At 38.6% G+C, this 26,254-nt stretch overlaps 1 protein-coding gene and 1 pseudogene across 1 annotated transcript in view; one reads left to right on the top strand and one right to left on the bottom strand.

Moving 5' to 3' along the window:
• The window catches only part of SPMAP2L (sperm microtubule associated protein 2 like), a 56,605-nt gene that overhangs the window by 5,326 nt on the left and 25,025 nt on the right, over positions 1 to 26,254 (top strand). Inside the window, exons 2-4 of the mRNA XM_060148110.1 lie at positions 11,599 to 11,629; positions 22,504 to 22,569; positions 24,713 to 24,841. Coding sequence (XP_060004093.1) covers positions 11,599 to 11,629; positions 22,504 to 22,569; positions 24,713 to 24,841 — 226 coding nt within the window. The remainder of the gene's footprint in view (positions 1 to 11,598; positions 11,630 to 22,503; positions 22,570 to 24,712; positions 24,842 to 26,254) is intronic.
• LOC132519336 (small ribosomal subunit protein uS17-like) lies at positions 4,488 to 4,994 on the bottom strand (annotated as a pseudogene).

Below are 26,254 nucleotides of genomic sequence, written 5' to 3'. Positions count from 1 at the left end.
CGGACCGAGGCACGAACCCCCGTCCCCTGCATTGACAGGCGGATTCCCAACCTCTGTGCCACCAGGGAAGCCCGACAATGACCATTCTTAACATCCAAGCATTCATCACCTTTGTAAGCCACTATCATCTCTTGCTTGGTCTGCTTCAGTAGCTTCCACTCTTGCGACATTCATGCCTTCCCCACATCATTTCCACCAGTTCATGGTTCATGTGGCAGTCACAGGGATCCCTTAGAACATAAATTACGCACAACTCTCCTGCTCTCACCTCTCCAGAGGGAGTTCTCATCTTGCAGAGTTTGTAGTCTAAAGTCCTAAGTAAGCCTACAAGGCCCACATGATCTGACCTGCCTCTCCAGCCTCGTGTCCCACCACTCTCCCCACTGCCTCTGCTCTCCAGCCACGTGGGCCTCCTTGCTCCCACCTCGATCATTCCACTTGCTTTTTCCTCTGCCAGGACACTCTTCCCTCAAGTATTTGTCACCTCCTTATAAAGGTGTACCGGATCACTCTGCCAAAAATATACTCTTTGGTCTGCTCATGTTTTTAAAGTCCCACACTTTTGTATTCAACTGCCTACTGGACATCTTCATTTGGATGTATCATAGGCACCTCAAATATAATATGCTTTGAGACAGAAGTCTTGACTTTCCTCCCAATCTTGTTCCTCCTTTGGTCTTCCAACTGAAGACTGAAGATTTCCCCCCCGCCAAAATCTATTTCTCCCTGATTCCTTTTTCTTCACCCTCAAATCCAATGCATCCAATGTAAGTTCTCTTTGTTTTCTTTCCAGACCATTTCCTGAATTCATTCATTTCCTCTGCTACTTGCGGTCATTTACGGTCATCATCCCACTCATCCTGCTTACAGTCATTTCTCACCTGGATTTCTACATTCTCCTCCTGAGTAGTCTCCCTGCTTCTGCTCTTGTTCCCTTTCAGGTCTTTACTACCTTAGCCAGAGGGGATATTTTAAAAACCAAATTGGATCACATCTTTCCCTTACTATATTATCCTTCCTGTGGTGTCCCATTGCTCTTAGGATAAACCCAAACCTTTTGTAGGGGTCTCTAGGCTCCACGGGCTCTCTGACCTCACTCCCTACCACTTTCCCTACTGCTCACTCTGCCCCAGTCACACTGGCTTCTTTTCTCTTCCCCTAAAAGGCCAATCCCATACTTGGTCCTGCTTCAGAATCTGCATGGGTGGTTTTCTCTCCCTAGATGTTTATTGTTTTCCTAGGATCATCTCGTGGTTAATTCCTGTTCAGATCTCAGCCCATGTTTTTAAAGGGTGGGAAAGCCTACCTTTTAGAGGGCCTTGCCTGTCTGTGCTGCGCCACAATAGCCCCCCTGAAGTCCCGGTATAGAAAGTTTTCAGACTTTGCTTTAGAAAGGACTACTTTAAAGCTTCTATCTTCTGAATTTATCTTCTAGATTTTCCTTGTTAAAAATTCCAGTAAGTCTTTATGTTAATTCAATAAGCAGCGAGTATATTTATATATTATTTACATAAAATAATGTAAACATTAGGCCATATGTAGTCAGCATGTCACCCTGCCCCTCTCACTCAAGTGTTCCTTCATATGAAAGACGTTTACTGAGAATATACTAAGGCACTCTTCTGTGTCCTGTGAGGGTGTTGAGATGACTGAGACATGGCAGTTTTGGTTGTGTGCACATTTAAAAAATGTATATTGTAGAGTAAGTTCCATCATTCTAACACCTTACTAATGTGTTGTCACTAATCATCACTGTCACTGTTAAACTTTATTGAGCACTTACTATGTTCAGGGCATAGGCACTGAGCTGTAGATGAATAAGACGTGGATCCCATCCTTGGACTGTCAGTGTGGTTGGGGAGGCCAAACACATCCTCAACACATCCCTGGCATAGAAAGTAAAGTGGACTGGAGTATCCTATAGGACCATCACTTCATTTTTCTGAGTTAAATGGCAGTACTGACCTCTTTTATGGCTTCTGTATTGAATCATAATTAGAAATGTCTCTTTCTACTTCTAGGTGATGAAAGAATTCACCATGGGTTTTCTTTTCTTAAACATTGAAATCTTTGATCCATTTAGAATTTATCCTGGTGTATGGTATGAGTTATAAACCCAGCTTTCTTAGTGCCTACTCAGTTGCCAGTGCTATCTTGACCCAGATGAAATCAGGTGAAAATGAACATGAAACATATATTTGAAACAAGAGAAAAAGGTCACAAAAATGCAGACCGAGGGGGTGTGAGAGGAGACACAGCTTAATAGTTAGCTTGGTGATGTGATATTTTTGAGCTCTAGTTTGCATGGAGGTCCCAGTTTTTGTTGTTGTTGAACCAGATGGAAGGGCTTGCCCTCTTCCTGCCTCTGCCTTCTCACCCTCAAGCAAAACCCTTTCCCACATTCTCCTATCTCTTGCCCAAATGACCCTGAGCTAAGGCAGTGGGGAGCTGTGCCTAGGAGAGGATTGAGGAAGAATGAATAGTAATAATGATTATATAGCTTAATCTGTCATGTCAGAGAACATCCCAATGTCTGTTTACATGGTCATACCCAGCATAGACCTGGACTGCTTTAAGACCGGTCTTCAAAACCATAGTGTACCTAAAAACAAGCACAAATTTTACTTCAGAAAGCTTTGAGAAATAACCTAGGTCTTACCGAAGTACCTTCAAGGGAATTCTACCATCTAACACAGAGCAAATCCTGCTGAAATGTTCTTGAGGCACATCTCTTCCCAAGTCCCAGTCACCATGGCAGCTGTTCCCCACAAATACCTTTCCTCTTTCTCTCAAGCTGCAGCTTGCCTCTGTCTTGCCCGCCTGTGCCCCCTAGTTCTGTCCTGAGAGGTGTTCCCTGCCTTTCCTTTATAGGTCAGTGGTATCCCGTTCGTACCTGAGGCGGAGCAGCTCACACACGGGCTCCTTAAGGAGGCAGGGTAGAGGGCAAGTGGAGAGTAGTTATACTTTGACATTTCATCCTTACGGTGTTACAAAACACTTTACTTCTACATGCAGCGGGAATCCCCGTGTAGGAGTGCCTCAGTCCCCATCAGGGAACAACGGCTTTTTAATCATGCTTCCTCCCAGCAGATGGCAGCCTTCCCCAGCAAATGGCTTGGAGCACAAGCCAGATCATCCCACTGTTGGCTCCAGTGGCAACAAGAGCAGTGTGGTTTGTTTGCTGCGGAATAAAATACAAACATCTAAAGGGCATAACACAGCCATAACGTTCTGATTGTCTCTTAAAGGGAGATGCTAGTCATCATTCTGCTCAGAATCCTTTAGAGGCTCCTTCCTGTTGGCCTTATAATAAGAGCCAAACTCCTCCAGGGCTCATTGTGATCTGGCCTCACCACAAATCCTGCTCTCCTCTTCCTTGCTCCCTTCCCTCCAGCCACCCTGACTGCTGTCTTGCTGCGCCTTTCTCTTAATTTCACCTCAGAGCCTTCACACTTGCTGTTTCTTGGTCTGAAATGCTCTTCCTCTCTCATTTCCCTTTCTCCCCTCTCCTATATCTGGCCCTTTCTTGTCTTTCATTTCCACAGGTAGAGTGTCACTTCCTCCGAAGACACTTCCCTATCTCCCTAAACTAGGTGCCCCCTTCCTTCCACGCAGTGAACGTCATGCTAGTTTATCTTCTTCCGGTGCTCACCACCGTCTGAAATTGTTCACCTGCTTATTGTCTGTCTGTCCACCTGAAAGGCGAGCTGCTTGAGGGGAGGACAGGGACTTTATCTTGACCCTTCTCTAGTCCAAAGCTTAGAACGTGGAGATGAATTCCGCCTAAAAGTCATTCATATGGACGTGGTCTAGATTCACCCAGTCGTCGTTATTCAGCTCACAGCAACTTAGGTCCATTGAGTGTCCTACGTATTTAACACCATCTCATTTTATCTTTAAAACGACCCTTTGGTGAAAGTGCTATTTGTGTCCCCACTTTGCAGATGAGGAAACTGAGGCAGAGAGGAGGTAAGTGACTTGCCAAAGGCCACACACACAGTAACAGAGCAGAGATTGGGCCCAGGCAGGCAATCCCACACCCTGCTCCACTTTACCACCACACTTCTACCTGTGCTAGGTGCTATGGGTGACAAGGGAAGTAGATAGGAAGATAGTGAGGGGAAGGAGCTCAGCACAGTGCTTGGCACATGGTAAGTGCTCAATAGATATTATAGTGTTTTGTAAATAGTGGGCCTGTCTATTCTATCTATTCAGCTGTGTATGTTATGTGCTGTGAGGACTACAAAATAAAGCAGTCTTTCCTCACATGTTTACAAGCTTAGGGAAATACTATAGACATAAACGTAGCAAAATATGTAATTAGAGCCCAGATGAGTGATGTGGCCTTCAGTCCAACCATAACCAGACACTCTACCTCTACATACAATTATCTCCCATTCTTGTACCACCCTGCAAAGTTTTGTTTTGTTTTTTTTGACTGGGAACATAATTTGATTTTGTTTGGCACAGTGGGCAGGGGTCCAGTCTTAGAACTTCTGGACTTGCATCTTGGTGCCAGCAGCCTTGGAGACCTTCACATTGAAGCATACCGTCTTGCTCAGGGGCCATCCCTCACCCACTGTGTAAATGTCGCCGATCTGGATGTCCCTGAAGCAGGGGGAAAGGTGCACGGATGTGTTGTTGTGGTGCTTCTCGAAGTGGTTGTACTTTCGGCTGTAGTGGAGGTAGTCTCGGCAGATGACAGTGGTCCTCTGCATCTTCAACTTGGTCACCAAGCCAGACAGGATCCTGCCTCAGATGGAGAAATTACCAGTGAAAGGGCATTTCTTGTCAATGTAAGTGCCCTCAGTGGCCTCCTTCGGTGTCTTGAAGCCCAGACTGATGTTCTTGTTGTATTGCGGGAGCTTCTCCTTGACAGTTTCTCCAAGCAGGACCCTCTTCTCATTTTGAAAGATGGTCAGTTGCTTTCTGTAGACACGCTCAGTCTGAATGTCCGCCATCTTCCAAGCTGCCTGAAAAAAGGTTCTGCAAAGTATTTTTGTCCTCAATTTACAGATGAGGAATCTGAGACTCGGCATTTGTCTGTGGGCATGTAGTGGTGGGACCAGCATTCAAAGCCCTGTTAGTTTGATCCAAAGCCTGTGAAGTACTGCAGTGGCTATACAGGAGAAAAGGATGGAGAATGGAGAAAAGAAGCACTGCTGCTGTTACTCTCTAGGAAAAAGGAGCTGGGAAATATTTTAGGAACAGGGAGTGATACTGGAGTTGTACTCAGGAAGATCTGCCCCAAGGATGGATTGGATGTTTGAAATCCTGCCCCTGCCCCCAAAGAAATGTGAATGCTTGAACACTGCAGTGCCTGAGTCACGGCTCCACCCACATACTGGGGATTTCAATTTGAGCACATAGTAGAAGAGGGAGCTTGATGCCACTGGAAAGGGCACTAAACTAGGAGGTTAGTTCTGGTTTTGTCATAGCTGCATGTCTGTTTCCTTCCTAGTGAAATGAGAATTCTAGTGCTGAGAATCTGGATTTTAATACAGCTGCTTAATTTGATACAGCAAGATGTTGCCAAAATGAGATTACTATATATTCTTGATTATAAGGAAATTTGGAAAAACTCTAGCCAATTTGAATAGATAAACTTTTAGGAAGAAAGATAGTTAGACAAATGTTTATTTAGAAAGGTGTTAATTTATATTAACACCTATAAAATTAAAATAACATTAAAATCAATGATATAATTTAGAAATAGTTCTTATTTCTAACGTTACATTTCATGGAAAAGCAGTTTTATTCAACTTTTTCACTTGCATGCTTGACATCACTAGAGTTACCTTTTGAGTAATTTAACACTTTTTCCAGGAAAATCATTTTTATTTCTTAAGTTATTTGAGATAGAAAATTTAAGAGTTTTATTATAGAAATTTTCAAACACACCCAAAATAGAGAATGTTATAGTGTACCCCCGTATACCCATCACTTAGTTTTAATAATTATTAACATTTTGCTAATCTCATTTCATCTAGGTATTCTCTTACCAACCCTCCCTACCACACACACACACACACACACACATTTTGGGGCTTCCTGTAGGACAGGTTTTTTTAATTTATTTATTTTTCATACAGCAGATTCTTATTAGTTATCTATTTTACACATATTAGTGTATATATGTCAGTCCCAGTCTCCCAATTCATTCCCCCCACCCCCTGCTCTCCCCCCTTGGTGTCCATGCGTTTGTTCTCTACATCTCTGTCTCTATTTCTGCCTTGCAAACCAGTTCACCTGTACCATTTTTCTAGCTTCCACATACATGCATTAATATACGATATTTGTTTTTCTGACTTACTTCACTCTGTATGACAGTCTCTAGGTCCATCCACGTCTCTACAAATGACCCAATTTTGTTTCTTTTTATGGCTGAGTATTTTTTTTTCTTGAAGGATAAATTTATTAATTTATTGAGCAAATACTTATTGTACCAGGCATTGTACTTAACAGCACAGTTCCAGAAGCTGCCTTGTTAGTCTGATTCTGCCTTTGCTGGGGAACCTGTCATCTGCTTGTGCAACATCACTCATGGGCCTCATCAGACAAGTTGTTTTAAAGAAAATACTAGACACCATTTCATTTTGCCCATAAGTATCTTATATGTCTTTCTCATTGCTAAGGACTTTAAAAAACCCATAAATTATCATGCCATTATTTACACTTAAAATTTACAATTATTCTTTAATACCGTCTAATACCCGCTAAATATTTAAGCTTCCTTAATTGTCTCAAAAGTGTATTTTTACAGTTGGTTAGTTTGAATTAGCCCTCACACAAGGGCCACACATCGTCTCTTCTCTGTTACTCTTTTTTTTTTTTTTTGGCCGCACTGAGCGGCATGTGGGATCTTAGTTCCCAGACCATGGATGGAACCTGCACCCCCTGCAGTGGAAGCACAGAGTCTTAACCACTGGACCACCAGGGAAGTCCCTCTGTTACTCTTTAACACCTACCCTGATCCTCTCTCCCTTTTTCAAACACATTTGTTAGAAACTTTGGGTAAAATATACCATATTCTGAATTTAATTTGTTCTTTGTGACGTCTTTAACTTGCTCTTCTAGCTCCCCTTTTTTTTGGAAAGCCTATAGATTAAGAGGCTTGCTTAGACTGAAAATAGTTTCAAGCAAGAATTTTTCATAGGTGGTGCCACGCTTGGGGGCATACAGTGTCAGGCTCTGACGTTTGTGGTGGTTCTAAGATTGATGAGTGAGTTCAGGTGAGGTTGGCTCAACCCCTCCATGGGAAAGTTCCCCATCCACCTTTCACCAGGTGGTTTCAGCAGCCAGTTTCGTTCTTTGCCTAGGTTCCATTATATCATTAGGGATAAGATAGGCACCTTTTGAACCTGTGTTTTATGCTGTCACTAGAAATTATGTAACAAGCCATCAGAACCCATTCATGTAATGTAACAGAACTTAAAAAAAATTCATTCTGTAACTGTACTTTTATCTGCACAATACAACTACCTCATTCTTTGTGTTTCTATTTTGCTTTTTAAAATGATGTTTAATTATTTAGAGCAACATCCAATGCTTAGGATTACAAAAGCATATCCCCAAGAATAATTATTAAATCTGTTTTAAATTTCTTTACTTCGTCCCTCTTTTTAAATACTGATTTAAATTTAAATTGTAGGGAGATCTCTATAATTATTTTAGCATTAATTGAAGTTTTTTCAGGCTGATATGTTTTCGTTTCTCATTTCTTTGTTGGGAAAATAAAGTAATTGAGAAAGTGTCTCATAAGATGAAATTTATAAGAACTTGCATGCAAGGTAACCTCGTTTCTGAGGAATAATTTTTGGGAACAGAATCTTTCCTTATACTCAGTTATTTATGGTGCTCTACTGAAAACTTCTTATTTTTTAAAATTTATCATGGTTTCATGAAACGCATATATCAAGAGTAAAGTTTAAAGAAGGAAGAAAACTAAGAAAATAGGATTCTCTTCACCTTTTCATTCTCAAGTCCTATAATTTATTTTGTGTGTGTATAACACCGTTGAGACCTCACAAGAGAAGTTTCTTTCAGATTTCAATATTAGGAAAAGTTGATGTTTTTTGCTTTCAATGGTAGAATTAGAATGTTCAGATATAACTGTACAAGGCTTTAATTATACATTCTTCCTTTTGTTTCATTTTATTTTCCTTTCTCTTCTCCCTCCACTATTTTTCTATCTCTCCTTGAATTTTTCATCTTAAAACAGATAATATCCTATTGTAGTGTATGCGTTTATGTAAGCAATCTAAAATTCATTTAGAAATGAGGGGAGGGTATAAATACATAAGGAAACCAATGAAAATACATGTGAGTACATGATCACAATTAGGTTCTCATTTCATTAATTTTCATAGGTGGAATCTTTAACAGTAAATTATTGGGTTGGCCAAAAAGTTCGTTCAGGTTTTTCTGTAAGGTGTTGGAGAAAAACCCAAATGAACTTTTTGGTCAACCCAATACTTAAACTTTACAATTACTGAAACTTAACAGTTACTTAAACTTTTTTTTATTTACAGAAATTTAAGCATTTAAAATTAATTAATCTTAATTTTTAAATTTTTAGGATTATAGCTATGATTTATTGTGTATTTACTATGTTTTGGGCACTATGCAGAGTGCTTTACATGTATTATCTTATTTAACTTTCAGACAACAACCTTTTGTGGTACATGACCGTGAGAAAACTAAGGTATGGAGAGCTTTAGTAAACTTGCCCAAGATCAGAGGTTGGAGCCAGGATTTGGTTCTAGGCAGACTGATTCCAGAGCCAGTGGTCCTATCCATTAAACAATATTATAGTATTCCCTAAAGCTGTTTGCTTCAAAAAATACCAGTGCTTGTCCCACCCCCTGAGGTTGTGACTTAACTGGGCTGGGACCCAAAATTTTTAAAAGATTTCCAGGTGATTCTAATGTGCAGACAAGTTTGGAAACCATTGTAATACTGCTTTGCTTGGGACATAGCTGACACAATGGCCACCTGAGAGCTATTCCTTCCTGCCAGTTGATGAGATAACATCAAAAATGTGTTTCTAAAATGAAGCATGAAAGCTCTACCTGTGGGAGAAATTATAGCATGAAAGGGCAAAAGGAAATAGCATAATTCATTCGTATTACCAGCATTTGTAGAAGTTATTTTAGGATTAACTCAGTGTTATATTGACTCTGACTTGTGTATATAAAGCTGGAAACCAAGCTTGGTGATGCATCAAAATCCACAAAACAAGTGCTGTATCTTTCATGAGGGACAGCATGACTGTGTACAAGGGCATTTTTGTAGACTACTCTCCCCTCTTCCTTACGTCTGAGTCAGTTTAGCCTTAAAAGGAGACTAATAGAAAATAGCCGAACTCAAAATTTTCATTTATTTTTTTTTTTTAAGGTCATAGCCTATCTCCTAGTGGGCTGTAAACTCCTTGTAAAGAGAAACCAACCGTATCTTATAAATTTTGTTCTCTCAACTTTGGCACCAGGCTGCACATACTAGAAACCCAATCAATACCTGAGTGCTGTGTTTCCTACAGTGCTCCTACATTGATGCACTAAAGTTGTAACTAATAATTCTACCACTCACCTACTGTCTGCATCTATTATATGCAGGGTGTTTTACATACATGTCACTAATCTTTACACACACCTACCCATTATCCTCCTATCTGAGGAGAGGAAACTGAGTCTCAGAGAAGTTAAGGAATTTGCCCAAGATTGTACAGCTGAGTAAGTAACAAAACTGGGGTTTGAGTCATGTCTGTCTGATGCCAGAGCACACCCACTTTCCTTTACCCCAAACACTCCAGAGGGTGGACTCATAGATGTGATTAAAAACTCCCAAGGAGAAACTGTCTGGAACAATTTGTCATAATGAGGCCTATTATAATAGGCCTTTGGATAATTTGGCCTGTATGATCGCCTATATTTTCCCATAGTAAAAAAAAAAACTTCTAAACATAATTTTTTTTTTTTAAAGATTTAATTTTATTTATTTTTGGCTGCGCTGGGTCTTCGTTTCTGTGTGCGGGCTTTATCTAGTTACGGCAAGTGGGGGCTACTCTTCACTGCTGTGCGCGGGCTTCTCATCGCGGTGGCTTCTCTTGTTGCAGAGCACGGGCTCTAGGTGCACAGGCTTCAGTAGTTGTGACACATGGGCTCAGTAGTTGTGGCTCACGGGCTCTAGAGTGCAGGCTCAGTAGTTGTGGCACATGGGCTTAGTTGCTCCACGGCATGTGGGATCTTCCCGGACCAGGGATCAAACCCATGTCCACTGTGCCACCAGGGAAGTTGCTCTAAACATGAATTTTAATTTGCTTCCATTTTGTCTGTTTTGAATAGTTCAGGTGTATCCAGCTTTCTACTGTTAAAGATACCACCATTAACATTTTTGTGCATAAATCTTTGCCCACAGTTGGAATTATTTCTTTAGGGTACATGTTTAGAAGTAGAATTGGATTAAGGAGTATAAGCATTGCTGACTCGTACTACCAAATTATTTTTCACAAAGTGTACTGATTTAAATATCCACCAGCAGCATGCAAGTACTCATTTCATCTTACCCCTCCAGCATTGTTTTTTTTTTTTTTTTTGCTGCTCCTTGTGGCCTGTGGGATCTTAGTTCCCTGACCAGGGATTGAACCTGAACCTGTGCCCACTGCAGTGGAAGCACAAAGTCTTAACCACTGGACCACCAGGGAAGTCCCTGCATTGTTATCCTTTGTAAAAAAATTTTGCTCATTTGATAGTTTTTAAAAATCTCATTTTTTGTGACAGGGCGAGAGAGAGTCATGGACATATACACACTAACAAACGTAGTAAGGTAGATAGCTAGTTGGAAGCAGCCGCATGGCACAGGGATATTGGCTTGGTGCTTTGTGACAGCCTGGAGGGGTGGGATAGGGAGGGTGGGAGGGAGGGAGACGCAAGAGGGAAGAGATATGGGAACATATGTATATGTATAACTGATTCACTTTGTTATAAAGCAGAAACTAACACACCATTGTAAAGCAATTATACCCCAATAAAGATGTTTAAAAAAAAAATCTCATTTTTTATTTGCATTGTTTTGATTACAAGCAAGTTTGAACTTTTTCTTATGATTATTAGCCCTTTGTGTCTCCATAGATGAATTCCTCTTCTTTGTCCATTTAACTTTTGACACCTTCCTTAGTGTTTTCCTTATTCATCTATCCTTTTATACTCTTCAGTTATTAAGACTATAAAGCCTTTATCATTTTACCAAATATTTCTCCAAATTTTTATTCTAAGTTTTATTTTTTGACACACAGAAGTTTTGTTTTAAATATTTTAATCTGTATGTTTCCTCTGTATCTTCTGTCACCTTTAATGCAGATTAAAATCCAGTGATTAAGTAGGTATTCTCTTATTTTTGCTCTAATTCAATTTTTTTTTAATTTAATCTTTGATCTACCTGTGGTTTACTTTGATAAAGTAGTGTGATATATTTAATTTGGTCTTTCCCCTAAATAGTTACTTTTCCTAGCTCCTTTGTTTATTGATTTGTGATGGCTATTTTTATCATATATTTGATTCTTACTGAATCTAATTTTTGCTTTTACTTTTCTTTTTGCAGATCCTAGTCCCTGTGACTTTGTAAGGAAATGGTAAGACTATAGATATAGTACCATTTTCCCAGACTTTACTAGCTGAATGGGGCACTCAAGCTGGGGCATTTGAGGTGAAAGCCTGTCTTGGGGGTTTTGAGAAGATTCCTATGCTTTCCCTTTGTCATAAGGCCCTTTTCTCATGGTAATTCCTGTGGGAAAAAGGAAAGAAGAGAGGTGAAGTGATTAAAATGAAGATTTAGGAGAACTCTTCTTATATTCACTCAGTGCTTACTTGTTTGCTCAATGCTATGTGTGTCACATAATAGGGCTGAACCTTTAAGGGACTTGGGATTCTGCACTGACAATCTCATGTCATAGATTTTGTGAAGCTCCAAGTTAATGTATCCCAGTCTCCTCTTGCCTCTAATTCAAATTCAGTAGTTAATGAAATTTTAAGAAAGTGACCTCTATGAAAAAAAATGTGTGTATGTGTGTACATACAGTGTATAAACTAGATGCCTCCTGAAAATAGATGCTTACTCTTGGTTTGGCTAAGATATACTTAGAAGAGGTAACAGAATAGAATCATTAAAGAGAAAATACCAAGGGTTCATATCAATGGCTCATATAGATGAGAAGTAAATAATATCAGATTTTATTTTATTTTATTTTATTTTATTTTTTTGCGTTACGTGGGCCTCTCACTATTGTGGCCTCTCCCGTTGCGGAGCACAGGCTCCGGACGCACAGGCTCAGCGGCCATGGCTCACGGGCCCAGCCGCTCCACGGCATGTGGGATCTTCCCAGAACGGGGCACGAACCCGTGTCCCCTGCATCAGCAGGCGGACTCTCGACCACTGTGCCACCAGGGAAGCCCAAGAGAGTGTTTTTAAAATGTATTTGTTTTTACTGTTATACTACTTGTTGCTTTTGTTTTATTGCTTAATTTGGTTTGATTCTGTGAGAAAATTGTTCTATCTCCATTTTCTATCCCTGTCCCAGTCCTCTCAAACAATCTTGTTAAACAAATGTGCTGTACCTGATTGTTATAAAAGAAAATATTTTCTGAATATAAGCAAAATAGTCAAGTGTAAAAGAGCATTTTGACTGACAGAATTATTTGATTCAGACCTGAAATCATTTCCATAATTGTTGCTATATAAACATATATTTATTGCTCTGCACCTAAGGTAAGGATTTCCAAAACTTTCTTAGCTGTTGTCAAACTATAGGAGACTAATTATCAATGAAGACATGGAACAGCAAGGGAATCCTTATTAAAAAAAAATTTGCCTTCAAGAGTTAAAATCCTTCGACCACATTTTCTTGTTTCTGCACAGGATCACGACTAGACATTGTGAGGTAATATAATACCTGAGAGAGAAGGGAAGCCTGCCTTAAGATGAAGAGATGTAGGTTGCAGATGTAGCTATGGTGACATAATACACAATACGTGAATGAAAAGGAGAGATATTAGTCAGACCTCCACATAGGATTAGCAGATGTTAATGAGATGATTTCCAATAGAAGTAACAATCCAATTTAAGTATCTATAGGAATAAACGAGGAAACTGTCAACTGTCTTGTGTAAAATGATACATTAAAAGAATATTGTTTAGCTGATGAAGAAAAGGTAGGGAGGGAAATCTTGGCTTGGAGGTGATGATGGGAGCCAGAAGCTGACTTGCTTGCAAAGATTAATATATAATAAAATGTTCTGTCTGCACTAAGGCTTGCTGTTTTCCTCTACCAAGCCACCTCCCCTGGAGTTGGCTCAGGCTGTCTCAGCAGGGCTCAAACAATACCTGCATGTCAAAACCATTGTTTTATTGAGTAAGGGTGTAGTTTTTTGGGGTTTTTTTTCCTTCTGGCAATGGACAGTGTCTTCATTGTTTCCTGACAGTAACATGTCTTAGGGATTGCATTGTATCAATTACATAGCAGATCTCAAACTTTCACCGCGAAAGGATCTTTTGGTTATCTCAATCCACCACCACGATTTCATGTTTGGAAATATTTTTTGTTGTTATTGTTCATTATATTTGTTAACTTTAAAAAAAATTAAGGACATGCAAAAGTACTAAACAGAGTCTTCTATCAGCGTGAAGTAATGTATGGAGTTGATATAGTTCAGAAACAAATTTGGTGTTTGGGGGAGCCTCAACAGCCTGTTAGTGGGTGGTGTCAGATTCCATTTGATTTTCTGAGATGTTCTAAAGGTTGTGGACTCCCATTATTGTCCTCATAGATCTCCTAAGGTTTGGGGAACTTTAGGCTGGGAACCCTTAAGGTAAGCATCAGAGTAGTCCTGAGGGACAAAATGCAGATAGGTTAGTTGCAATAGGAAAGGGGGTAGTTAGAAGAGTCCAGAATATGACACTGGGGGAAAAGGGTGTAGAAGCGGTATACTGTTCTTACTGCCTTCAAACCTGTATTTTACCTAGCAAACTCTTTGAGTGATAACACAGTTTAAACAATCTTAAATGTATTACTTTATCTGGTTTACTGATGGTTCCATGATTTTCCCTTATAAGATGCTTAAACTCAGTTTATATTTTAAACAATTAAATACCAATTCAATTAAATTAGCATTTACTGAGCATTTACTATTATACATGCAAGGTATCATACTAGGTGCTGTGAATGAGAAAGGAAAAAGGAACTAACATTTATTGAGTACTCACTCCATGGTTAGAATGCTAGGTACATAACCCTCCAAGATGGATATAGTTATTTTTATTTACAAATGAGGCTAACTGCACTGGCCTCCTGTTATTTTTCAGACATATAGGCATGCTTCTGCCCCAGGGTGTTTGCACTTGCTATCACTGCTTCAATGGGATGATCTTTTCTTGAAAAGTTTATATACCTTATCCTTGTTCAAATATAAGCTGATCAGTGATGCCTTCTTTGACCACCCTATTTAAAATTGCAACCCCGTTCCCCTCTACATACTGCTCATCCCCTTACTGACTTTATTTTTCTTTGTAGCTCTTATTGACATCTTATATACTATGTATTTATTTTTTCATTATTGTCTTTCCGCCCTGACTTGAGGGCAAAGATTTTGTCTGTTTTGTTCCGCTATATACTCTCAGTCCTAGAACACTACTTGTTACATAGTAAGTGCTCAATAAATATTTGTTGAACAGATGAATGAAAACTGAGAGAATTAAGTAACTTGCTCCGGGATAAGAAAATAACACTTCATTTAAAAATAAGAAAACACAGAATATCCATTGTTGGTACTGGAATAATAATCTCTTACATGAGAAAAATGGTTGGATCAAATGTTCCATGTTTCTAAGATTGAGTGCTGCCACCATCACACTGGCCTCAGGGGAAATGTTCCATTGTTAATACTGTGGCCTGGGTGTGTGCCTAGAATCCTGACTTGCATTTCTCTGCTAGCACAGCTAAGGCAAGGCATTAAGGGGCAAAAAAGTCATTACTAAAGGCTGAGGGACAACAAAAGTTGTTGAATTAAACAGAGAGTAACATGGAAATAGATAAACTGATTGAAAGATTTCAGCTTGATCTTTAGGATGGATGGCCCAGTTTTGTGACTGTACAACTTCGGGAGTTCCTGTTAATCCCCCCTTGCCTCCTCCCACTTTTTAAAAGGAAGACTTCATGTAAGGGTTTGCCCGAATCCTACCTGACACCAGGCAGGGCCAGAGCTTATTTTAACATAAAGAGTTTAGAGCCTATTAGAGAGCTCAGGCAAGTGTTAGGGAGAATGCTTTTCCTCTCACCTGCCTTTTTGTACATAGAAGCACTTTCCTTGAGTAATTCTGGCCTCTTTCCTTATCCCATAATTAGACCCCCCCAGGGGGTAGAAGTGACATTTGTTTGATGGGATTGGGAGAGAGAACTGGTCACTTCTGGGTCCTCTCTCTTTGGGACCTGCTTATCTACACTGAATGATCTTTGTGATCTGCTTTCTGTCACATAGCAAACTTAGCCTCTGAAGGGGGAGGCTTGCAGCCTTGGGAGACAAGTTCAATACAGGGATGTCAGGGATCTGCAGGACTCTCTTCAATATCATCTTATCAATAACAGAGAAAGTATTTTTTTTCTACTTGTCTGACTTTGTGCCTATTTTCAGTTAGTTACTAATTGTGGTAGGCAAAAAGGGTTGTTATTTATTGGGTCCTTCAAACTCCAAGCAAGTACATAAATAATTATAACATGAGCTATAGTAAAATATGTGGTGTATTAGTCTGCATAGGATAGGCAATGCTGCAGTAACAAACAAGGTACAAAACTCTCAATGACTAGATGCAATAAAAGTTTATTTACCCCTCATGTCACGATCCAGTGTGAGTTAGCTGGCTGTGCTGTACAGAATATATAGTTTCTAGGGTCACTGCAACAGGAAAAGAGAGAGGGAGGAGGAGGACACTAGTTCTCTCTCTTTTATAAAAAAATTTTTATTGAAGTATAGTTGATCTACAATGTTGTGTTAGTTTCTGCTGTATAGCAAAGTGAATCACTTATACATATACACATATCAACTCTTTTTTTTTTTTAAGATTCTTTCCCCATATAGGTCATTACAGAGTATTGAGTAGAGTTCCCTGTGCTATACAGTAGGTTCTTATTAGTTATCTCTTTTATATATAGTAGTGTATATATGTCAATCCCAGTCTCCCAATTTATCCCTCCCCATCCCCCCCGCCAGGACACTAGTTCTTAAGTGCATTGTCCTGGAGTGATACCCAACACTTCTGCTGAATGTAGACATAACTGGTCACATGGCTTCAAACAACCGCAAAGGAGGCTGGGAAATGTAAAGGAACACATGGATACTTGGGGAGCACAAACTGTGTCTGCTATCAGTGGATTCAGAATAGTCAGGGAAGGTCCAAGGGAGCAGAGTAGGGCAGAACAGGGGATGAGCAGTACCCAGAGTATATTTTGCCTGTTTCATAGTTTTCTCAAAGCCAGATATTCTGTCTGAAATTTATCTATACAGTCTCTTCAGAATCCAATGCCATCAAGCCATTTACAAAATTACTTAAATTACTTAATATGAAAATTGTGGGAGTTTGCCATTAAGTGTGCATTTTACCTGGGTTCTTCTGGAGACAATATGCTCTTGGTTATATTGTATATATATTATCTTTGTTTTATTATGTACTGTATTTTTATTTTGTATTTTATTTGTATTTTATTTTATTTTATTTTTATAAAATAAAATTTTTATTTTATTTTATTGAGTATTTTGGGTCCACAATATTTTTGAATACTTTGCACTTTTTAGCACTCTTCAAATCACATAAAATAGAGCATGTGGAAAGGAGGGCCTCTGGAGTGTGGAGTTGCGGACTTTGGAGAAGCTGCTGGCCTCACTGAATGATGGAACAACCTACCAAAGGCACAGCTGAAGCAGCAGCTCAGATATAATTCTTTTTGAGGATGGTGCCTACATACTCTAGGACAAAGTATCTACTTTGAATCAAATAAATTGATGTGGTTCTGTGGCCCAATAAGAAGAATACAGTGATGACCAGGCCCTCCCATCAGGAAACTTGCTCAAGCCTCTTAGATAGCCTCATCCACCAGAGAGCAGACAGCAGAAGTAAGAAGAACTACAATCCTGTAGCCTGTGGAACAAAAACCACATTCACAGAGAGATAGACAAGATAAAAAGGCAGAGGGCAATGTACCAGATGAAGGAACAATATAAAACCCCAGAAAAACAACTAAATGAAGTGGAGATAGGCAACCTTCCAGAAAAAGAATTCAGAATAATGAGAGTGAAGATGATCCAGGACCTCAGAAAAAGAATGGAGGCAAAGATCGAGAAGATGCAAGAAATGTTTTACAAAGACCTAGCAGAATTAAAGAACAAACAGAGATGAACAACACAATAACTGAAATGAAAAATACACTAGAAGGAATCAATAGCAGGATAACGGAGGCAGAAGAATGGATAAGTGACCTGGAAGACAGAATGGTGGAATTCACTGCCGTGGAACAGAATAAAGAAAAAAGAATGAAAAGAAATGAAGACAGCCTAGGAGACCTCTGGGACAACATTAAACGTAACAACATTCACATGATAGGGGTCCCAGAAGGAGAAGCGAGAGAAAAAAGACACAAGAAAATATTTGAAGAGAGTATAGTAGAAAACGTCCCTAACATGGGAAAGGAAATAGCCACCCAAGTCCAGGAAACGCAGTGAGTCTGATACAGGATAAAGCCAAGGAGAAACACGCCAAGACACATAGTAATCAAAATGGCAAAAATTAAAGACATTATTGAAAGCAGCAAGGGAAAAACGACAAATAACATACAAGGGAACTCCCATAAGGTTAACAACTGGTTTCTCAGCAGAAACTCTACAAGCCAGAAGGGAGTGGCATGACATATTTAAAGTGAGGAAAGGGAACACCCTACAACCAAGATTACTCTGCCCAACAAGGATCTCATTCAGATTGGAGGGAGAAATCAAAAGCTTTACAGACAAGCAAAAGCTAAGAGAATTCAGCACCACCAAACCAGCTCTACAACAAATGCTAAAGGAACTTCTGTAAGTGGGAAACACAAGAGAAGAAAAGGACCTACAAAAACAAATGCAAAACAATTTAAAAAATGGTAACAGGAACATACATATCAATAATTACCTTAAACATGAATGGATTAAATGCTCCAACCAAAAGACACAGGCTCACTGAATGGATACAAAAACAAGACTCATATATGCTGTCTACAAGAGACCCACTTCAGACCTAGGGACACATACAGACTGAAAGTGAGGGGATGGAAAAAGATATTCCATGCAAATGGAAATCAAAAGAAAGCTGGAGTAGCAATACTCATATCAGATAAAATAGATTTTAAAATAAAGAATGTTACAAGAGACAAGGAAGGACACCACGTAATCATCAAGGGATCAACCCAAGAAGAAGATATAACAATTATAAATATATATGCACCCAACATAGGACCACCTCAATACATAAGGCAACTGCTAACAGCTATAAAAGAGGATATAGACAGTAACACAGTATAGTGGGGGACTTTAACACCTCACTTACACCAATGAACAGATCATCCAAACAGAAATACTAAGGAAACAGAAGCTTTAAATGACACAATAGACCAGATAGATTTAATTGATATTTATAGGACATTCCATCCAAAAACAGCAGATTACACTTTCTTCTCAAGTGCGCATGGAACATTCTCCAGGATAGATCACATCTTGGGTCACAAATCAAGTCTCAGTAAATTTAAGAAAATTGAAGTCATATCAAGCATCTTTTCTGACCACAACGCTATGAGATTAGAAATCAATTACAGGGAAAAAAACGTAAAAAACACAAACACGTGGAGGCTAAGCAATACGTTACCAAATAACCAAGAGATCACTGAAGAAATCAAAGAAAGTAAAAAAATACCTAGAGACAAATTACAATGAAAACACGATGTTCCAAAACCTGTGCGATGCAGCAAAAGCAGTTGTAAGAGGGAAGTTTATAGCTATACAAGCCTACCTCAAGAAACAAGAAAAATCTCTGATAAACAATCTAACCTTACACCTAAAGGAACTAGAGAAAGAACACACAAAACCCAAAGTTAGTAGAATGAAAGAAATCATAAAGATCAGAGCAGAAATAAATGAAATAGAAACAAAGAAAACAGTAGCAAAGATCAATAAAACTAAAAGCGGGTTCTTTGAGAAGATAAACAAAATTGATAAACCTTTAGCCAGACTGATCAAGAAGAAGGAGAGGACTCAAATCAATAAAATTAGAAATGAAAAAGGAGAAGTTACAACAGACACTGCAGAAATACAAAGCATCCTAAGAGACTACTACAAGTAACTCTATGCCAATAAAATGGACAACCTAGAAGAAATGGACAAATTCTTAGACAGGTATAATCTTCCAAGGCTGAACCAGGAAGAAATAGAAAATATGAACAGACCAATCACAAGTAATGAAATTGAAACTGTGATTAAAAATCTTCCAACAAACAAAAGTCCAGGACCAGATGGCTTCACAGGTGAATTCTATCAAACATTTAGAGAAGAGCTAACACCCAGCCTTCTCAAACTCTTCCAAAAAATTGCAGAGGAAGGAACACTCCCAATCTCATTCTATGAGGCCACCATCACCCTGATAGCAAAACCATACAAAGATACTACAAAAAAAGAGAATTACAGACCAGTATCACTCATGAATATAGATGCAAAAATCCTCAACAAAATACTAGCAAACAGAATCCAAAAACACATGAAAAAGATTGTACACCATGATAAAGTGGGATTTATCCGAGGCATGCAAGAATTCTTCAATATACACAAATCAATCAATGTAATACATATTAACAAATTGAAGGATAAAAACCATATGGTCATCTTAATAGATGCAGAAAAAGCTTTTGACAAAATTCAACACCCATTTATGATAAAAACTCTCCAGAAAGTGGGCATAGAGGGAACCTACCTCAACATAATAAAGGCCATATATGACAAACCCACAGCAAACATCATTCTCAATGGTGAAAAACTGAAAGCATTTCCTCTAAGATCAGAACAAGACAAGGATGTCCACTCTCACCACTATTATTCAGCATAGTTTTGGAAGTCCTAGCCACAGCAGTCAGAGAAGAGAAAGAAATAAAAGGAATACAAGTTGGAAAAGAAGAAGTAAAACTGTCACTGTTTGCAGATTTTATTATACTATACATAGAGAATCCTAAAGATGCCACCAGAAAACTACTAGAGCTGATCAATGAATTTGGTGAAGTTGCAGGGTACAAAATTAATGCACAGAAATCTCTTGCATTCCTATACACTAATGATGAAAAATCTGAAAGGGATATGAAGGAAACACTCCCATTTACCACTGCAACAAAAAGAATAAAATACCTAGGAATAAACCTACCTAGGGAGACAAAAGACCTGTATGCAGAAAATTATAAGACACTGATGAAAGAAATTAAAGGTGATACAAACAGATGGAGAGATATACCATGTTCTTGGATTGGAGCAATCAATATTGTGAAAATGACTATACTACCCAAAGCAATCTACAGATTCACTGCAATCTCTATGAAATTACCAATGGCATTTTTTACAGAACTGGAACAAAAAAATCTTAAAATTTTTATGGAGACACAAAAGACCCCAAATAGTCAAAGCAGTCTTGAGGGAAAAAAACGGAGCTGGAGGAATCAGACTCCCTGACTTCAGACTATACTACAAAGCTACAGTATTCAAGACAATATGGTACTGGCACAAAAACAGAGATATAGATCAATGGAACAGGATAGAAAGCCCAGAGATAAACCCATGCACCTGTGGTCAACTAATCTATGACAAAGGAGGCAAGGATATACAATGGAGAAAAGACAGTCTCTTCAATAAGTGGTGGTGGGAAAACTGGACAGCTACATGTAGAAGAATGAAATTAGAACACTCCCAAACACCATACACAAAAGTAAACTCAAAATGGATTAGAGATCTAATTGTAAGATTGGACACTGTAAAACTCTTAGAGGAAAACATAGGAAGAATACCGGTTTTTTTTTGTTTGTTTTTTTGTTTTGTGGTACACGGGCCTCTCACTGTTGTGGCCTCTCCCGTTGCAGAGCACAGGCTCCGGACACGCAGGCTCGGCGGCCATGGCTCACGGGCCCAACCACTCCACAGCATGTGGGATCCTTCCAGACCGGGGCACGAACCCATGTCCTCTGCATTGGCAGGCAGACTCTTAACCACTGCACCACCAGGGAAGCCCAGGAAGAACACTCTTTGATGTAAATCATAGCAAGATCTTTTTTTGATCCCCCTTCTAGAGTAATGGAAATAAAAATAAACAAATGGGACCTACTGAAACTTAAAAGCTTTTGCACAGCAAAGGAAACTACAACGAAGACGAAAAGACAACCCTCAGAATGGCAGAAAATATTTGCAAATGAATCAACAGACAAAGGATTAATCTCGAAAATATATAAACAGCTCATGCAGCTCAATATTAAAAAAAAAAAACCCAATCCCAAAATGGGCAGAAGAACTAGATAGACATTTCTCCAAAGAAGACATACAGATGGCCAAGAAGCACATGAAAAGCTGTTCAACATCACTAATTTTAGAGAAATGCAAATCAAAACTACAATGAGGTATCACCTCACACCAGTTAGAATGGGCATCATCAGAAAATCTACAAACAAATGCTGGAGAGGGTGTGGAGAAACGGGAACCCTCTTACACTGTTGGTGGGAATGTAAATTTATACAGCCACTATGGAGGACAATATGGAGGTTCCTTAAAAAACTAAAAATAGAGCTACCCTATGACCCAGCCATCCCACTACTGGGCATATACCCAGAGAAAGCCATGATTCAAAAAGAGTCATGCACCACAATGTTCATTGCAACACTATTTACAATAGCCAGGTCATGGAAGCAACCTAAATGCCCGTCGACAGATGAATGGATAAAGAAGAGGTGGTACATACATACAATGGAATATTACTCAGCCATAAAAAGGAACAAAATTGGGTCATTTTTAGAGACGTGGATGAATCTAGAGAGTGTCATACAGAATGAAGTAAGTCCGAAAGAGAAAAACAAATGTCGTATATTAACGCATATATGTGGAACCTAGAAAAATGGTACAGATGAACTGATTTGCAGGGCAGAAATTGAGACACAGATGCAGAGAACAAACTTACGGACACCAAGGGGGGAAAGTGGCATTGATATTGGGATTGATACATATATACACTAATATGTATAAAATGGATAACTAATAAGAACCTGCTACATTAAAAAAAAGAAAATTAAAAAAATCACATTAAATAGGACATTGGTTTTTCTTTCTTCCTCTAATGAGATTTGTTTGAGTAGGAGTCATCTAATGTAATCATATTTGTTAAACATTCTCTTTGAATTAATCAGCTGGTATTTGTTAGTTCTTTTTCTAGGAAGAGAATTCAAGATCTTTCTAGGCCTAAGAAACAATGGGGAGCCCCAGATAGGTAAGGCAATATTATGTAGTCTTGTGTGTGATGATGTATTCCTTACATTAAGTAGGTAAGTATTATTCTTACCTGTCCACTAACTGGATCCACTGAATCAATATTTTCACCTCAGTTGAGTCAACACATAGAAGGCAAACCCTAGGTCATTGATTCTCAAATTTGACTGCACACTGGAATCACCTGGAAAATTTTAAAACTGACTGATGCTTGAGTCCTGTTCCCAGAAATCCTGACTCATTTGGCCTAGGGTGCAGCATAGGCTTCAGGAGTGTTAAAAGCTCCCCAGATGATTCCAATACGCTGATGGCTAGTGAAAACACAGAGAGAAAAGCTCCCCAGATGATTCCAACCGCTGTCCCAGGGCATTATTCCACACTCACGTGAAACACTTGTGTCTATCCTCCAAGTTCAACTTTGTTGCTTCTAACAGCTGGTCCTGCTGTCTCTAAGCCCCTGCCTAGAGCATATCTGTGTTCTAGATTTCCAGCAGGCTGGACCCACTGTCTTTCCACTTTTGGTCACAGGACTCCCCCTTTTCTTTTTTGGCTCCCGAGTGAAGCCTGATTTTTTTTTTCTTTTTTCTGATCTCCTATTGCTTTTTTATTTTTTAAATTAATAGATTTTATTTTTTAAAGCAGTTTTAGATTTACAGAAAAACTCAACAGAAGTACAGAGAAGTACAGAGAAAGTTTCTATATTACCACCCACTAGTTTCCCCTGTTATTAACATTATTATCTTGCATTAATGTGATACACTTGTTACAATTAATGAATGAATATTGACACATTATTATTCCCAAAAGTCTGTAGTTTACATTAGGGTTCACTTTTTGTGTTGTACAGTTCTATGGGTCTTGACAAATGCATAATGTCATATATTCATTACTACGTTATTATACAGAATAGTTTCAGTGCCCTAAAAATTACTTGTGCTCCACTTATAGATCCCTTCCCTCTCTCCGTCTTCTTCAGACCCCTGGTGACCACTGATCTTTTAACTATATCTATAGTTTTACATTTTCCAGAATGCCATATAATGTTGGAATTGTACAATGTGTTAATTTTTCAGACAGGCTTCTTTCACTTAGAAATATGCATTTAGGGTTCCTCCATGGCTTTCATTTCAGTAGCAATTTCTTTTTAGCATTGAGTAATATTCTGTAGTCTGGATGTACCATAGTTTATCTGTTCACCTGCTGAAGGACATGTTGGTTGGTTCTGATTTTTGGCAGTTTTGAATAAAGTTGCTATAAATATTCATATGCAGGTTTTGTGTAGATACAAGTTTTCACCTCTTTTGGGTAAATACCTAGGAGTGCAATTACTGGATCATATGGTAAGAATATGATCTTAGCTTTGTCAGAAACTACGAAACTGTCTTCCAGAGTGTGTCTGCACCATTCCCACCAGCAATGAATGAAAGTTCCTGTTGCTCCACACTGTCATCAGTGGTTTATATTTTAGCCCTTCTAATAGGTGTGTAGTGCTATCTTATTATTTTAATTTGCAATTCCATAATGACATGATGATGAGCGTATTACATATGCTTATTTGCCATCTGTATATTGTCTTTTGTAAAGTGTCTATTCAGATCTTTTGCCCACTGATCGGGTTGTTTTCTTATTGTTGAATTTTAAGAGTTCTTTGTATATTTTGAATACCAGTATTTTATCAGATGATATAGACTGAATGTTTATGTCCCCTTAAAATTTATATGTTGAAATCCCAACCCCCAGTGTGATGGTATTTTGAGGTGGGGCCTTTGGGAGTTGATTAGGTCTGACCACCTGGTACAGTGCTTTACCCAAACTGGGAGCACAGTGTAGATAAGTGGCATGCCCATTTTTTGCTGACCTGACTATAAATTACAGTGTTAATTACATGTTGGCAGAAATAGAACTATCTCTAATAGGTTCATTTTTGGTCAGCATCTTTTAAGACAGTAGATAAAACAGTCTTGTTCTTGTTTTAACTTCCATAAGTAGTTTATTCAGCTTCTGATGTCTGGAAACTGTAAAATTTTGTAATAGAGATAGTTCTTGAAGTGAAGTAAAATTAGTAGAGAAGACATCAAGAGCCATTTCTAAGATGCCAATTAGCAGTGAATTTCTTACCATTATATTTTTCTGCTTTTTAACAGAAAACTGTTTTGGGGAAATCAAGATCCTATTCGCCCTGTTTCCCGGAATGCTTTGAAGGCTCAACTGACCAAAAGACTTGAGAACCTTGCCCAGCCTAAGGAAGTCTCCCACGAATATGTACCTAACAGGTTAGTATTTGTGTGTTATCAGGAACACAAAATTTATTGGGGATTAGGGATTCTATATCTGTTTCCAATCTGATGCTACAGTAAAACTTTTCCAGAGCAACATCTAATAGTTAGCTGTTGCAGACTTGTATTATATTTTATACTGTCTTGGCTTATCACAATTTTGATTTTTTAATAAAATAAGGTAGTATGCAAGGATACGTACCATATATAACACTGTTGTGGGTGAACTTATTTGTGCATGAAACTGTGAATTTTGTATACCACCCATGGGCGTGGTTACCATAAGTTAATTAGGGCATCTAAAGGTAATAATGTTAAGACTTTTGACGCCCATTGCAAATTTGTTTTTGGTGCATGTTTGTTGAATGACTGGACTTTCTGCTGGTTGGCTCTTTGAGGAAAGATGGTGAGGTGTAGGGAAGATGGGTACAGGCAGTGAGGGAGTTTAAAGTAAAGAAAAAAGTGAAGATGCTATTATTTATCTGAAATTTGGTTTCCATGATAATTGAGGTAGCCATTTCTCTCCTCTTTCAATATACAACTTTAGTCAAAAGTCAGCAAACTTTTTCTGGAAGGGGCCAGATATAAAGTTGGCCATTAAATATCTGCAGCAACTACCCAACTCTGGGAAAGCAGCTACAGACATATGTAAACCGAGAATGCCTGTGTTCCAATAAAATTTTAGAATTTTTGCATCAGTGTTCATGAGGGATATTGGTCTATAGTTTTCTTGTAATATCTTTGTTTTTTGTAATGTCTTTGTTTATGGCAATGCTGTCCTCATAGAATCAATCGGAAAATGTATAGAATTGGTATTTATTACTTCTTCTCTGTGGGCTCCAATTACACATTAGGCTGCTTGGATTTGTCCTACAGCTCATTGAATCTGTTCTCTTTCCCTCTCTTTCTGTTTTATTTCCCTCTGTGTTTTCACTAGCCATTTTCTCTGTAGTATATAATATACTATTAATCCTATCCAGGGTAATTTTTATTTCATGTGTCATAGTTTTTATCACTAGAAGTTCAGTTTGGGTATTTTTTATATCTTATCTCTACTTGCTCAATTTTTTAATCTCCTTGCCTACTAATTCTATACTATGTCATTTGTGGGTCTGTTTCTAGGGATTGATTTTTCTCATTATTGGTAATAATTTGCTGCTTTTATATGTTTGCTGCTTTTTTTATATGTGGGAAATGCTTATGCTATAATATTAAGTGAAAAAAATTAAATAGAAAACTGTATTATGATATGATCCTCTTTTTATTTTTAATAATGTTTATTCATCAAACATGTCATGATCTTTACCATCTCAAGACCTTGTTCATATTTCTCCCTCTGCCTACAATGCTTACAATGACTAAGACTTTCTGGTCCTTAAGTCTCAGCATAGGTCTCAGCTTTTCGGAGGG

The sequence above is a fragment of the Lagenorhynchus albirostris genome, chromosome 4, assembly GCF_949774975.1.
Source record: "Lagenorhynchus albirostris chromosome 4, mLagAlb1.1, whole genome shotgun sequence".
Lineage (NCBI taxonomy): Eukaryota > Metazoa > Chordata > Mammalia > Artiodactyla > Delphinidae > Lagenorhynchus > Lagenorhynchus albirostris.
This window is presented reverse-complemented; position numbering and strand designations above follow the sequence as displayed.